Raw genomic sequence first — 12,865 nt, forward strand, 5'->3', positions numbered from 1 at the left:
GCGTTGTAGAACAACATTTCAAGGACACCCGATTAGGGAAATGGGTGCTCTGCAAAGTGGTACAGACTTTAACGTTACCTATCAGCTAACCATTGACTAGTGTGCGTGCCAGAAGCTCATTTTGTTGCTGCCATCCCCAGCACTCTCAAAATCTGAAATGTGACGTGCAGCAGATCTAGGGGTTCTGAGGCAGATCCCCCCCCCCCCAATCACTTGCCACCTGGCCCCCTTTAACAATAATTTTAGGTAACTTTTAATAGAACTCAAAACGGCACCCCGCAAAAACTATGAAGCTAAATCCATCTGACAAAAATCACCCCCCGCCTCCCCAATTATGAGCTTTTCTGATCAATCATGGGGGGGGGGGCCACACACATTGCAAGCCTCTTCATAAGGGAATACAAAAGAAGTCAGTTTTGCAAATCTCTTCCGCTTCATAGGAATAATTAGACCTCGATATGAAATGCTGCAGATATTCACTTCACTTACAGCATCCAGAGGATAGAATGCAACGTATTACATAAGCACCTGATAGTGGGGGTCTCACAATGCTGGAACACTCTTAAATACCTCCATTTAGAAGAAAAATACTAAGGGAGGGATGGAAGTAAGTCTAGGATAATAAACGACTTCTTTTTTTAAAGGAGTATATATTCGTTTACCATTCTTCAGTTCCCAAAGAGCTTCCAGGAAAGCGAATAATGAAAGCCTCGCTATATGGCACTTAGGACTCTCCTCAACTCCCACCCCACATCCCCCTCACCCACACCCTTCACTACATTGCCAGATTTAGGGTATTGCAGGCGGTTCCCCCATATAGGGCACCAAGCCAAGGGGGTGCAAAATATTAAATTAATAATAATAATACCACCTATATTTATACAGGTAAAATACGAGTAAATATATGGGTAAACTGTACCAAAAGAAATTTTTGTGAAAAGTAAGAAATTTCCTTGCTCAGGGCCCCATATTACCAGTCTGCCCCTGCTTCCCTTGTCCGAAAATTTTTATACATCACTTCGGAAGATAGGCAACGAATGCCAGTGTACTGGAAGAAGCAAAGATCACCAGTGTCGAAGCAATGATTCTTCAACATCAACTTTGTTGGACTGGTCATGTTGTGCAGATGCCTGATTATCGTCTTCCAATGCAACTACTCTATTCCCAACTTCAAAATGGAAAGCATAATGCTGGTGGTCAACAAAAGAGGTTTAAAGACTGTCTCAAGGCAAACCTAAAAAAAATGTAGTATAAACACCGACAACTGGGAAACACTGGCCTGTGAGCGCTCCAAATGGAGAACAGTCTTTACCAAAGGTGCCATGGACTTTGAAGATGCTCAAACTTAGGACAAAAGGGAGAAATGGACTAAGAGGAAGGTATGTTTGGCATACGCTCACCGTGATCAACTCCCACCCGGAAACCTATGTCCCCACTGTGGAAGGACGTGTGGATCCAGAATTGGCCTCCACAGTCACTTACGGACCCCCTGCTAAAACCGTGTTTATGGAAGACAATCTTACTCGGCTACGAGTGACTGCCAAAGAAGAAGTCTTATTTCACACCCTCTGCTCAAATGTTTTGCACAACTGGAATGTCTGTAGGCTGCCTTGATGAAGGAAACAGAGGGAGGTATCAGTGTGTGCAGAAACTACCATATGAAGGTGAAATCTGAATTGTTGCTTTGGCCTCTGGGGTCGCCCATCATTGGCCTGAGACTTCCTAGAGGTTCCCCGGAAGGGAATGTTTGAGAAGGGTGCCCCTTCTCTGTTTCAAATGCAGAAGCTGCCAGGTCCAATTCTTAGCATCACCAGCTAGGGCCGAGAAAGAAACACACACACCTGAAATAATGGAAGGCCAATCACAGTCAACAATACTAAGTTAGGTGGAACAATCTTCCCAACCCTGAGTATGGCAATTTCCCATCTTCGCAGCTGCAATCTAAAATCTACTTGTTCTAGTGTAATTTTCCTTATCTCAATGAGATTATGACAGTAAAAAAAAGTATTAGGATTGAGGTTAACAGCAGCTATTTTAAAAACAGCATTTTGTTCTGACTTAAAACTAGGTCAGATATCCAATGGAGGGGGGCAGTGCAGACAAGCCATATTTCTCCAAAAAAAGAAGGAAAGGAGGTCATACATTACCATGAAACAAAGCAATTATCTGTCCGTGAATGTTTTCCCCTCTGTTTATTTTCTTATTATGAAACTGCCCTCTGATAAATACAAGGCGACTCTGGAAGTCTTGCAAGAACAAGCTCTCTCCAAATTGTTAAAACTGCTAGACTGTAAACAAAGATGATGATAGAGGACTCTGCTCTTTTATAATACCTCTTATCAACAAGATGGTACTAAAAATCTCAATAGAATGCAATTTTAAGTTAGGAGCCGGCCTTATGAGGCTTTCAGGTTTTTGCAGTCACTGCATGCCAGGCTGCTCAAAACGCTCCGGAGCACAGCAGATTACATTGCCTTAATCCGTTCTGCACTCTGAACTAACATGGACATTAAGTATCAAAGTAAGATAAGCTGAAAAGAGAGAGAGCACGCGCTCAGCAGAAAGTGCATTGGGGTTCCCCCATCCATATAAGAAGTTTTTGTTGCATTTTTTTCTCTCTCTGAAATAATTTCATCCATAAACTACATAAACACACACAGATACAATCTTGCCCCGCAGCTATCAAGGCAAACTCTTCCATTTGACACAGCTTAGAGAGACACTCATACACAGATGTCCTTTTAAATGCAAACAAGGCATTAAACAAAATCTGTAAAGCCCAAACACGTATTAGTCTATGTAGAATTTTGCATTAGCGTACAAAAACAGGCAAGAAGAAGAAGAAACAAGTATTGGGACATATTTTGGAATTTGGTGCCAAGACTCCGGATTTCCTAATCCATGTTTACATCCCTAATCTGGATCTGGGCAGAAAAAAATCAGGTGGGGGGGGGAGAGAAGTGGTTGGCATATTTTATGCCCACTCAACATAGGAGGGACGAAACATACAACTGGAAAACGGCACCAAGAAAACAAAGAACAGACATGCCCTTGAAAGTACTGCCAAGTCCAACCATTCATAGGCTGTGCTAGTGATGATGCCTGTTATGTACTGAGTTGAATAGGATCCAAAATGCAGCAGTCTGATTGGTCCTAGAACAATAGGATCCAGAATGCAGCAGTCTGATTGGTCCACAGGAGCCACCCCATCCAGCTCCAGGTGGAAGTGAATCCGCAACCTGATTGGCCTACAGGAGAATCCCGGAATTAGCCAATCACATGGGGCCCATTGTGTAAATAATGTATATAAAGCAGACATTCTGGGGGATCTTGCATTTCTCCTCACCACTATGAGCTGAATAAAGAGCATGAAATCCACTCTCGACTCAGTATAATTCAATGCCCATCCCAGTTCATGTATGGATGGAGGCAGGACCATTGCATTTGGCTGCTTTCCCATGGCACCAGACTCCAGTCGTGCAATTTATCAGGGATAATATAATATGGGGGTAATTGTCCCCAATGCAAAGAACTTAGGCTGGTGAGGCACACACACAGCCCAGTGCACACCACTGCGGAACACACACACCAATGCCACAGCGTGCACACACGCACACACACCTCCATCAGCCCAGTGACAAACTGGCTACTGCTTGGGCCCAGACACTTCTACAGGAAGAGGTTAAGACAGTCTGCACCACATCGCAACTCTTGCCAAGAGACAAGGGACCAAAGACCTTCCCAGAGAGGGACAGATTCTTGCGAAGCACCCAAAAAAACAGGGGGCAGGACACGCCGCAGGGGACTTGCAGAAAACACGACCCCAGGGCTGTTCTGTCGGTGTAGTTTTCACTTGGTGTGTCTTGAGTACGGGAATTCATTTAGGAACTCTGCATTAAAGGGGCTCGATCACAGGAAAACTCGAGTGTGTTCCTCCAGAACTGACCCACAGCTGCAGGGAATGCTGGTTTCGCTATGGGGGAGCATTCAAGTCCCCACCTTCACAGTGCATTGAAGGCACCCTTTAAGGAGAAAGGGGTGCAAGTCCAGTAGAGGCTAGTCCATTAGGCTGAATGGGGCACTGCGCCCCCAACCTCAGTCTGCCCTCAGCTGGGTAACACCTGTCTGATTTCTTACTCATAACAAGTCTGGGGATGGCACTGCCTATCAGCTTCTTTCTCCTCAGTGTTGCCCCTGTAGAACTCACCAGGAAGGAAGATGAGGACAAAGCTGGAATTAGCTGGCTCTGTCATTGCTGAAGCCACCCGGAGCGGCTGGGGCAAACCAGTCAGTTGGGCGTATAAAATAAGATTATCATAATCTCTGGCGCCACCTACTGTTGAACTCCCTGCCTTCTGCCCTACCAGACACCATCCACCACTGACAAGCACCAATTTCCTGGTCAGAATGTTCAAAGGTCTCTTCTTCAGAGGCAAGGAGCCCACCTGTGCAACTCTGCACAGGGAGCAGGAAGAACAGAATCTCACCTGCTCTCTTTCATTTCCAACTCATCAAACCACTGGATCAGAGAAACTGCAGCTCTGTACATCTCTTCAGGTATGACCGGGTCCTCAGTAACTTGTATTGGAATCTAGAAGAAGAAGAAGAAGAATTTGGATTTGATATCCCGCTTTATCACTACCCGAAGGAGTCTCAAAGTGGCTAACATTCTCCTTTCCCTTCCTCCCCCACAACAAACACTCCGTGGGGTGAGTGGGGCTGAGAGACTTCAGAGAAGTGTGACTAGCCCAAGGTTACCCAGCAGCTGCATGTGGAGGAGCGGGGACACGAACCCGGTTCCCCAGATTATGAGTCCACCACTCTTAACCACTACACCACACTGGCTCTCTAGAGGGTAGAGCAAAAGGGGAGGTTACTATTACTCTTACTATTTATAAAAAATTGCTGGCATAAGGAGGTGAGGTGACACCAAAGGAATTATGACACCTTCCCTGCCTGAAGGGTCTTGCAAACAATGGTAAATGGACAGGGGATGCAGAAAGGTCAGGGACGTTAAGAGAAAACTGTATGAAAATGTTATATAGTAAAGGTAAAGGACCCCTGACAGTTAAGTCCAGTCGCGAACGACTCTGTGGTTATGGCGCTCATCTCGCTTTACTGGCCAAGGGAGCCGACGTTTTCCGCAGACAGTTTTTCCAGGTCATGCTGCCAGCATGACTAAGCCGCTTCTGGCGAAACCAGAGCAGCGCACGGAAACGCCGTTTACCTTCCCACCGGAGCGGTACCTATTTATCTACTTGAACTGGCATGCTTTCGAACTGTTAGGTTGGCAGGGACTGGGATTGAGCAACGGGAGCTCACCCTGTCACGAGGATTCGAACTGCCAACCTTCCGATCGGCAAGCCCAAGGCTCAGTGGTTTACACCACAGTGCCACCTGCGTCCCTGAAAATGTTATACAGATGGTGTCTAACACCGAGTAAACTGGCAAAAATGTATAAATCAAAATCGAGTAAGTGTTGGGAATGCAAAGAGAAAGAAGGTACTTTCTATCGTAAGTGGTGGTCTTACAGAAAGGTTAAAGCTTACTAGGAAATGATATATAATGAATTGAGAATGATGTTTAAAATAACATTTGGGGGGGGGGAAGCATCAGCTTTCCTTCTGGAAATTATAAGGGTAGAACTACCTAAACAGTATAGAAATTTATTTATGTATGCGACTACAGCGGCAAGAATGTTATTGGCCCCAAAATGGAAAGTAGTAGTAGTCCCAATGAAAGACGACTAGATACAAAAACTCACGGACTAGGCAGATATGGCGAAACTTACCAAAAAAATAAGAAATCAAGACAACAAACTTTATTGAATATGTACAAATAAATTGTATACAGATAAGGACATTGGCAGGATTATTGTAATAACCTCCAGTTTCATAAGAGTAACTATAAAAGAATCAGTTAATTCAGAATATGCAGGAAGTGATAAATATAAATTTAACCGCAGAAAGAGGAGGAAGGAAGTAGTTTTGAAATGTTAAAATGACTGTAAAACTACTGAAATGTATATAACTGAAAATTACAAATAAAAATGAAAAAAGAGGTCAGGGATGGGTTGTGAATGGCAGGGATGAGTGAAGGAAATCAGAAGAGACGTGGGACAGAAAGCAAGGTGAGGCAGGATGGTAGCTCAGCGGTAGAGCACCTGCCTTGCATGCAAAAGGTCACAGGTTCAATTCCTAGAGTGGGGGGCGCTCCATGTTATGAGAATCCTAGAGAGCTGCTGCCAGTCTGTGTAAGCAATGCAGAGCTAGATAGACCAAAAGGTTTGTCTCCGTATAAGGCTGGTATAGTTTGTTAATTGTTGTTGGGAATTATAATTTGGTGATGGGTAAACTACATTGCTCAAAATTCTGGAGGGGGGGAAATGTGCTTAAATGCATAGTGTGTACACAGCCCTGGTGGCAGTGGGTTCCCCCACCCCACCAAGATACTGAAGGCAGGGAACCAACAGGTACAGAGAATATTTTATGATGAACTGAAGTCCCGATACATTCCAAGCACAGCTGCTTTTCCTGTGGAAGGACTTCTAGTATGATTTTATTCTCTTCCCAATTATGCCAAAGTTGACAGGCAGGAAGTACAAAAGGGCACATTCTGCTCCGGATTGCAGAACATAAAGAAGCTGCTTCCTTCAATCTTTGGTAAGATGTAGTCTATTTATGAGAAAGGAGCTTTTAGGCGAACATGAAGAAACTTGCAATTCCCAGCCAACACAAATCTTCCATCAGTACATTTTTCAAAGCCTAATTCACAATGTTAATTAACGGGAAGTCTTCTAAAAGGAGATGCAATTCCACCTGAGTGAACAGCCTTTGTTCCCCTTGGCTAAAGAATGAATTATTTTCTAAGGTCAGAGAAACCTGGCTAATCAACATATTTAAAAATTGTGTGTAACAGAAGTAGACAGATGGTGAAACAATGCTTTTTAAAGAGAGTTTGCTGATTTTTACAAGTTCCATTTATGTACAGTTGTACCTTGGTTCCCAAAAACCTTGGTACTCGTATGTTTTGGCTCCTGAATGCCGAAAACCCAGAAGTGAGTGTTCTGGTTTTCATAGAATCATAGAGTTGGAAGAGACCACAAGGGCCATCGAGTCCAACCCCCTGCCAAGCAGGAAACACCATCAGAGCACTCCTGACATATGGTTGTCAAGCCTCTGCTTAAAGACCTCCAAAGAAGGAGACTCCACCACACTCCTTGGCAGCAAATTCCACTGTCGAACAGCTCTTACTGTCAGGAAGTTCTTCCTAATGTTTAGGTGGAATCTTCTTTCTTGTAGTTTGGATCCATTGCTCCGTGTCCGCTTCTCTGGAGCAGCAGAAAACAACCTTTCTCCCTCCTCTATGTGACATCCTTTTATATATTTGAACATGGCTATCATATCACCCCTTAACCTCCTCTTCTCCAGGCTAAACATGCCCAGCTCCCTTAGCCGTTCCTCATAAGGCATCGTTTCCAGGCCTTTGACCATTTTGGTTGCCCTCCTCTGGACACGTTCCAGTTTGTCAATGTCCTTCTTGACACTGTGGTGCCCAGAACTGGACACAGTACTCCAGGTGAGGTCTGACCAGAGCAGAATACAGTGGCACTATTACTTCCCTTGATCTAGATGCTATACTCCTATTGATACAGCCCAGAATTGCATTGGCTTTTTTAGCTGCCGCATCACACTGTTGGCTCATGTCAAGTTTGTGGTCAACCAAGACTCCTAGATCCTTTTCACATGTACTGCTCTCAAGCCAGGTGTCACCCATCTTGTATTTGTGCCTCTCATCTTTTTTGCCCAAGTGCAATACTTTACATTTCTCCCTGTTAAAATTCATCTTGTTTGTTTTGGCCCAGTTCTCTAATCTGTCAAGGTCGTTTTGAAGTGTGATCTTGTCCTCTGGGGTGTTAGCCACCCCTCCCAGTTTGGTGTCATCTGCAAATTTGATCAGGATGCCCTTGAGTCCATCATCCAAGTCGTTGATAAAGATGCTGAATAAGACCGGGCCCAAGACAGAACCCTGTGGCACCCCACTAGTCACTCTTCTCCAGGATGAAGAGGAACCATTGATGAGCACCCTTTGGGTTCGGTCAGTCAGCCAGTTACAAATCCACTGAGTGGTAGCATAGTCAAGACCGCATTTTACCAGCTTCTTTACAAGAATATCATGGGGCACCTTGTCAAATGCCTTGCTGAAATCAATGTAGGCTACATCCACTGCGTTCCCTTCATCTACCAGGCTTGTAATTCTGTCAAAAAACGAGATCAGGTTAGTCTGACATGACTTATTTTTCAGAATGTTCTTTGGAAGCCAAACGTCCAACGTGGCTTCCAATTGAGTGCAGGAAGGTCCAGCAGCCAATCAGAAGCTATGCCTCGGTTTTCAAATGGTTCCAGGAGTCGAATGGACTCCCAGAACGGATTACGTTTGACAACCAAGGTAAGGTAAAGGTAAAGGGACCCCTGACCATTAGATCCAGTTGCGGACGACTCTGGGGTGCGGCGCTCATCTCGCTTTATTGGCTGAGGGAGCCGGCGTACAGCTTCTGGGTCATGTGGCCAGCATGACTAAGCCGCTTCTGGCAAACCAGAGCAGCTCACGGAAATACAGTTTACCTTCCCGCCAGAGCGGTACCTATTTATCTACTTGCACTGGTGTGCTTTCAAACTGCTAAGTTGGCAGGAGCTGGGACCAAGCAACGGGAGCTCACCCCATCATGGGGATTCGAACCGCCAACCTTCCGATCGCCAAGCCCAAGAGGCTCAGTGGTACCACTGTACTAAACTTGGCAGTCCTGAGATAGAAAAGAAGGAACATTTTTTTTGGCGCACGTAGCACACGCTATGCATGGTGTCCTACAGAGATGTGAACACAGAAGTGCAGAGTTGGAAGAGACCCCCCCAAGGGTCATCCAACCCCCTGCAATGCTGGAAACAATCAATCACAATATAAAGTATGCCAGACTGTTAGCAAACAAACAAGAAAACCATGTTGCACAGCAGAGATGGGAACCTGCAGCCCTAATGACATTGGACCCCAACTGCCACCCGTTTGTGAGAATGGCTAATGGTCAGGGATGGCAAAAATTGAGATCCGCAACATCTGGAGAGGTTCCCTGACCCTGTTGCTCAGTGACCATTAACCCAAATCCTCGTGTGAAGATGTTAGTTTCATTTGAACAGTTGCATATATTTCACCTAAGGCAGTGAGACTGGATGGTCGGGATGGGTTGGTGAACCATTTTATGAAGGCTACAGGCCGCTTCATCTTCTATCTTATCCTAGGATTATTCCATTCTTACTTGTTAGAATGTAAAAGCCATCAGTTTGAGTTTCTCTGCTTCAGTAGCTTTCAGAGCTCGAGTTTTCACCTTGCTGAAGCTTCGGCGCTCCCCCCCCCCCCTTTTTTTTTGCTATCTCCGAAGACAAGAGCTGCCAGGGCGTTTTACCAGGGAAGTTTGCAGTTTGACAAATACAAGAGTCCACAAATGGTACCCTGGCTGCCAGAAGTGACCCATTCAAACTGGGAACAAATCTGATAGAGACAGCTTTACCCAACACAATGCGGGCTTCTAACGAGCCCAGCACAGAAATAAAAAATAAGAGAATAATTTTAAATAATTTATTTTGCCTTTAAAAACCAAAGTACTCCCATGTTGCTCTACTCTTGAGGAAAAGCAGCTGTTGAGATCCAACAACAATTCACGCAAGGAAGCCTGTTCACCCAGGCTTTCCCCCACCAGGTTATGTTGATGCATTATAATCCGATCTACTGATTTGTGATGTGCTTTGCATTTGGTTTTACTGATGAAATTTTATTGTTGATTTTTGTGCTACTCAACACTACGACACTTTTTCTTAATGTTGACGGTACAGAACATTTTGCAAACAAGTAAGTAAATGTGGTGGGTTTTTTAAAGAAAGAAAATGACAAAACTCTCCTCAGACAAGAAAAATAAAACTTTTGACATGCTTTGTGATTACGTAAATCTTTTCATGTTGCAAGCCCCCTTGAGCATGGTTCTAACTACTACTTCTTCTTTGGCGATCACTCGTAGCAGAGTACGATTGTCTTCCATAAACAAGGTTTTAACAATGAGTCCGTAAATGACTGTGGGAGCCAATTCTGGATCCACATGTCCTTCCACAGTGGGGACATTGGTCTCCGGGCGGGATTTGATCACGGTATGTTTCTAACTATGGAAAGGTGGCATACAAATAGCAGGGCTTTTCTTAAAAGGGATTATCCCCCACACACCCCGCAGACCAGTGGCATTACTGAGTGGTGACAGCATTCTGCTACTGGCAAAAGTAGTCAAGGGGGTTTCAAGCACCAAGATGTAGACAAACTAAAAATGGAGCCTTGTATAGAGTAACCAATGACAAGCAAGTAGGTCTGCACCCTGTAAACATAAGGAAAGGGTGTGGTGCAGTATTTTCACTGAAAACAAGAATTCCAAATTTGTGCATAACCTTACCTCTTCCGATCTACAACTCCCATAATACAGAAATTTAACAAATAATAATAAATAATCATGCTATTCCTCCTCATATTCATAAAGTTATACTGGCACAGCTGCCTGGGGTAGGTGGGACTTATAAACCAAGGGCACGAGGTTGGGAAAGGCTGCTCTAAGCTTTTCTTAGCACTGGTGCTTTCTGCTCAAGCATTAGAACCTGCCTACACCACTGCAGAGCAGCATCGGGCTCCAAGCCTTTGTGTACGTTTATGAAAACACAAAAAGAAGCAGCTGTAGCTGTTCTAACCCATCTGTGCCAGATTTCCACAGCAGCCAGCCAGGCTCGTAGCTGCAGCACCATGGATAGCTCCCATAGCTCTGACACAGGCCAGAGGTAAAGGGAGAGACTGTGGTTCTTAAAGGGCCAACCCGCTGGTCCCTCCTTCTGTTCCCTGCATCACTGGGCAGAACAGGTAGCCGATTTGTGTGATGAGTCAGGCTCAGAGGACAAGCATCTGTGTAGGCTCCAGACCACCAGTGCTGAACTCTGTTTGTTCTCAACACATCAGCATGAAGAGCCTGATCCAATTCTCCAGTTGGAGGCTGAGTATCCTTGGACCCACCTCGTCTGACTGTGAGGCCACAACACCAGTTTCCAACTGGAATCCAACCCATTACATAGAATTGCATCCAATGCATCACTTACTCTCTTTCCAAAATGCTTCTCCAGAGTTTTTTAAAAAAAACTTTATTTGCATTAGCCAACGGCCATAGCAACATAAAAAAGCAATATATACAATTAAAAAGACAACAATTGGTAAAAGGACAATCAAATGGTCAAGATTATCGTTCAGACAGTGGCCCTTAATCTCACTGCACCCTCGATAAACCTAGCAACCTTTGCTGTTGTCTGATCATTTTGATCTGATAACAGAAAGAACAATGTGGCCGCAGATGGGCGGCCTGGGATGGTAAGTAGGAGTGGGGTGATGATCTCATTCCTCAGATCTTTATAAAGGGGACAGGACAGCAGAACACGAGCCACTGTTTCCAAATTGCCATCTCCACAGGGACAGAGTCGTTCCTCAGCTGGAATCTTTTGGTATCTGCCCAACCCTCTGGGGCTGATTTTGAGGGTGGGCTGGAGGCCGCTAGCTCAAGTGCCCTGCATCAGCAGAGCCAAAGTGTTCGATACCACCCATAGCTGTCAGCTTTTTCAAAATAAAATAAAAAAGCAAAAGCCTTCATAAAATAGCAAACGAAGCTTGGTGCCTTTTCTCCTAGGAAAACTCCAAAAGGGCTCCACCGCTATTATCAAAGCTGCTCCAGAGCTGCCCTAAAGGTACAAAACACAACCGCCTGTACCATCCTATTTGTTCCTCCCTACTAAGCAAAGAAGAAGGGCCATAAGCCAGGAAGGGTGGAAGGGGGAGTGAGAAGAGGGGGAGGAAATACAGTAGCAATAATGGGAGGATTAAAGCTGTACAGTCTTTTCAGAAGGTTGGGGTAGAGGAGCCAGGATCCTAAAGCAGCCCCTTTCCCATACACATGAAGGTGTTGGGCTTGAAATCAAATGGCTAGGAAACCTAATTGACAGAAGCAGTAACATGTCTGACAGATCCAATCCTGGAAGTTTTTAAAAAGCTGACTTTACAATTGCACAAATTCTCCGTCAGACTTAAAAAGGGGGGGGGGGGAGATAGTCAGTGTACAGTCTACTATACACTGACTATCTGCCTTAGATCAGCAACTAACAGGTGTAAAACCAGGAGAAGTTTATGAACAAGAAGGTGACAAAGTGTTACCTGCTGAAAGGTGAATGTGAAGAAGAGGTTCCAGCCAAAGAAAGAAAGAAAAAATGTTGTTGCTGTTTAAATAGTTTGGGCTGTTTCTTTTAAATATGGAAACTGTGTGTTCAACCCTTATATAATTTTTGTGCATGCTGCCCCTGACATTGCTTGTCATTTAAGTGATTGATAAACATGTAACACCTAATGTGCCTAATCCTTCACACAGGTTTTTTTCCAAACTGCGCATTATCAGCTTCCCAGGAGCAAATCCCCCCTACAAAAAAACTACACACATTTTGTGTTCAACCACACACTAAAGAAACCTTGATCTGACCTGATAGGGAGAGACTTTCTAGTCAACTTTCCTGACTCTCTTACTTGCCACGCATCACCAGGAATCTTTCACAAACATCCAGAAGGATTATATAAGCGTCCCTCCCTGTTCTGTCCATGGGTGTTGCCAACACACTGCTGTCAAATACATGAATGCTGACGGGACATTGTTATAACAGGACAGATACTCTTTGTTCTGTGTATCGGGACTTCGATGACTGCAGGAGTCTATCAGTTTGCCTTTGATTGGCACTCTTGCTTGTTAACAGATACG

The 12,865-nt window shown here is 44.6% G+C and overlaps 1 protein-coding gene across 3 annotated transcripts in view; it reads right to left on the bottom strand.

Annotated features, from left to right (window-relative positions):
* Nucleotides 1-12,865, bottom strand: part of TDRD9 (tudor domain containing 9) — a 100,421-nt gene that overhangs the window by 54,805 nt on the left and 32,751 nt on the right. For all 3 annotated transcript variants that reach the window (XM_081007366.1, XM_081007367.1, XM_081007368.1), the window contains one exon: nt 4,488-4,591. In XM_081007366.1, coding sequence (XP_080863492.1) covers nt 4,488-4,591 — 104 coding nt within the window. The remainder of the gene's footprint in view (nt 1-4,487; nt 4,592-12,865) is intronic.

This window comes from Podarcis pityusensis, assembly GCF_964106645.2.
Source record: "Podarcis pityusensis genome assembly, chromosome: 1".
Taxonomy (NCBI): domain Eukaryota; kingdom Metazoa; phylum Chordata; class Lepidosauria; order Squamata; family Lacertidae; genus Podarcis; species Podarcis pityusensis.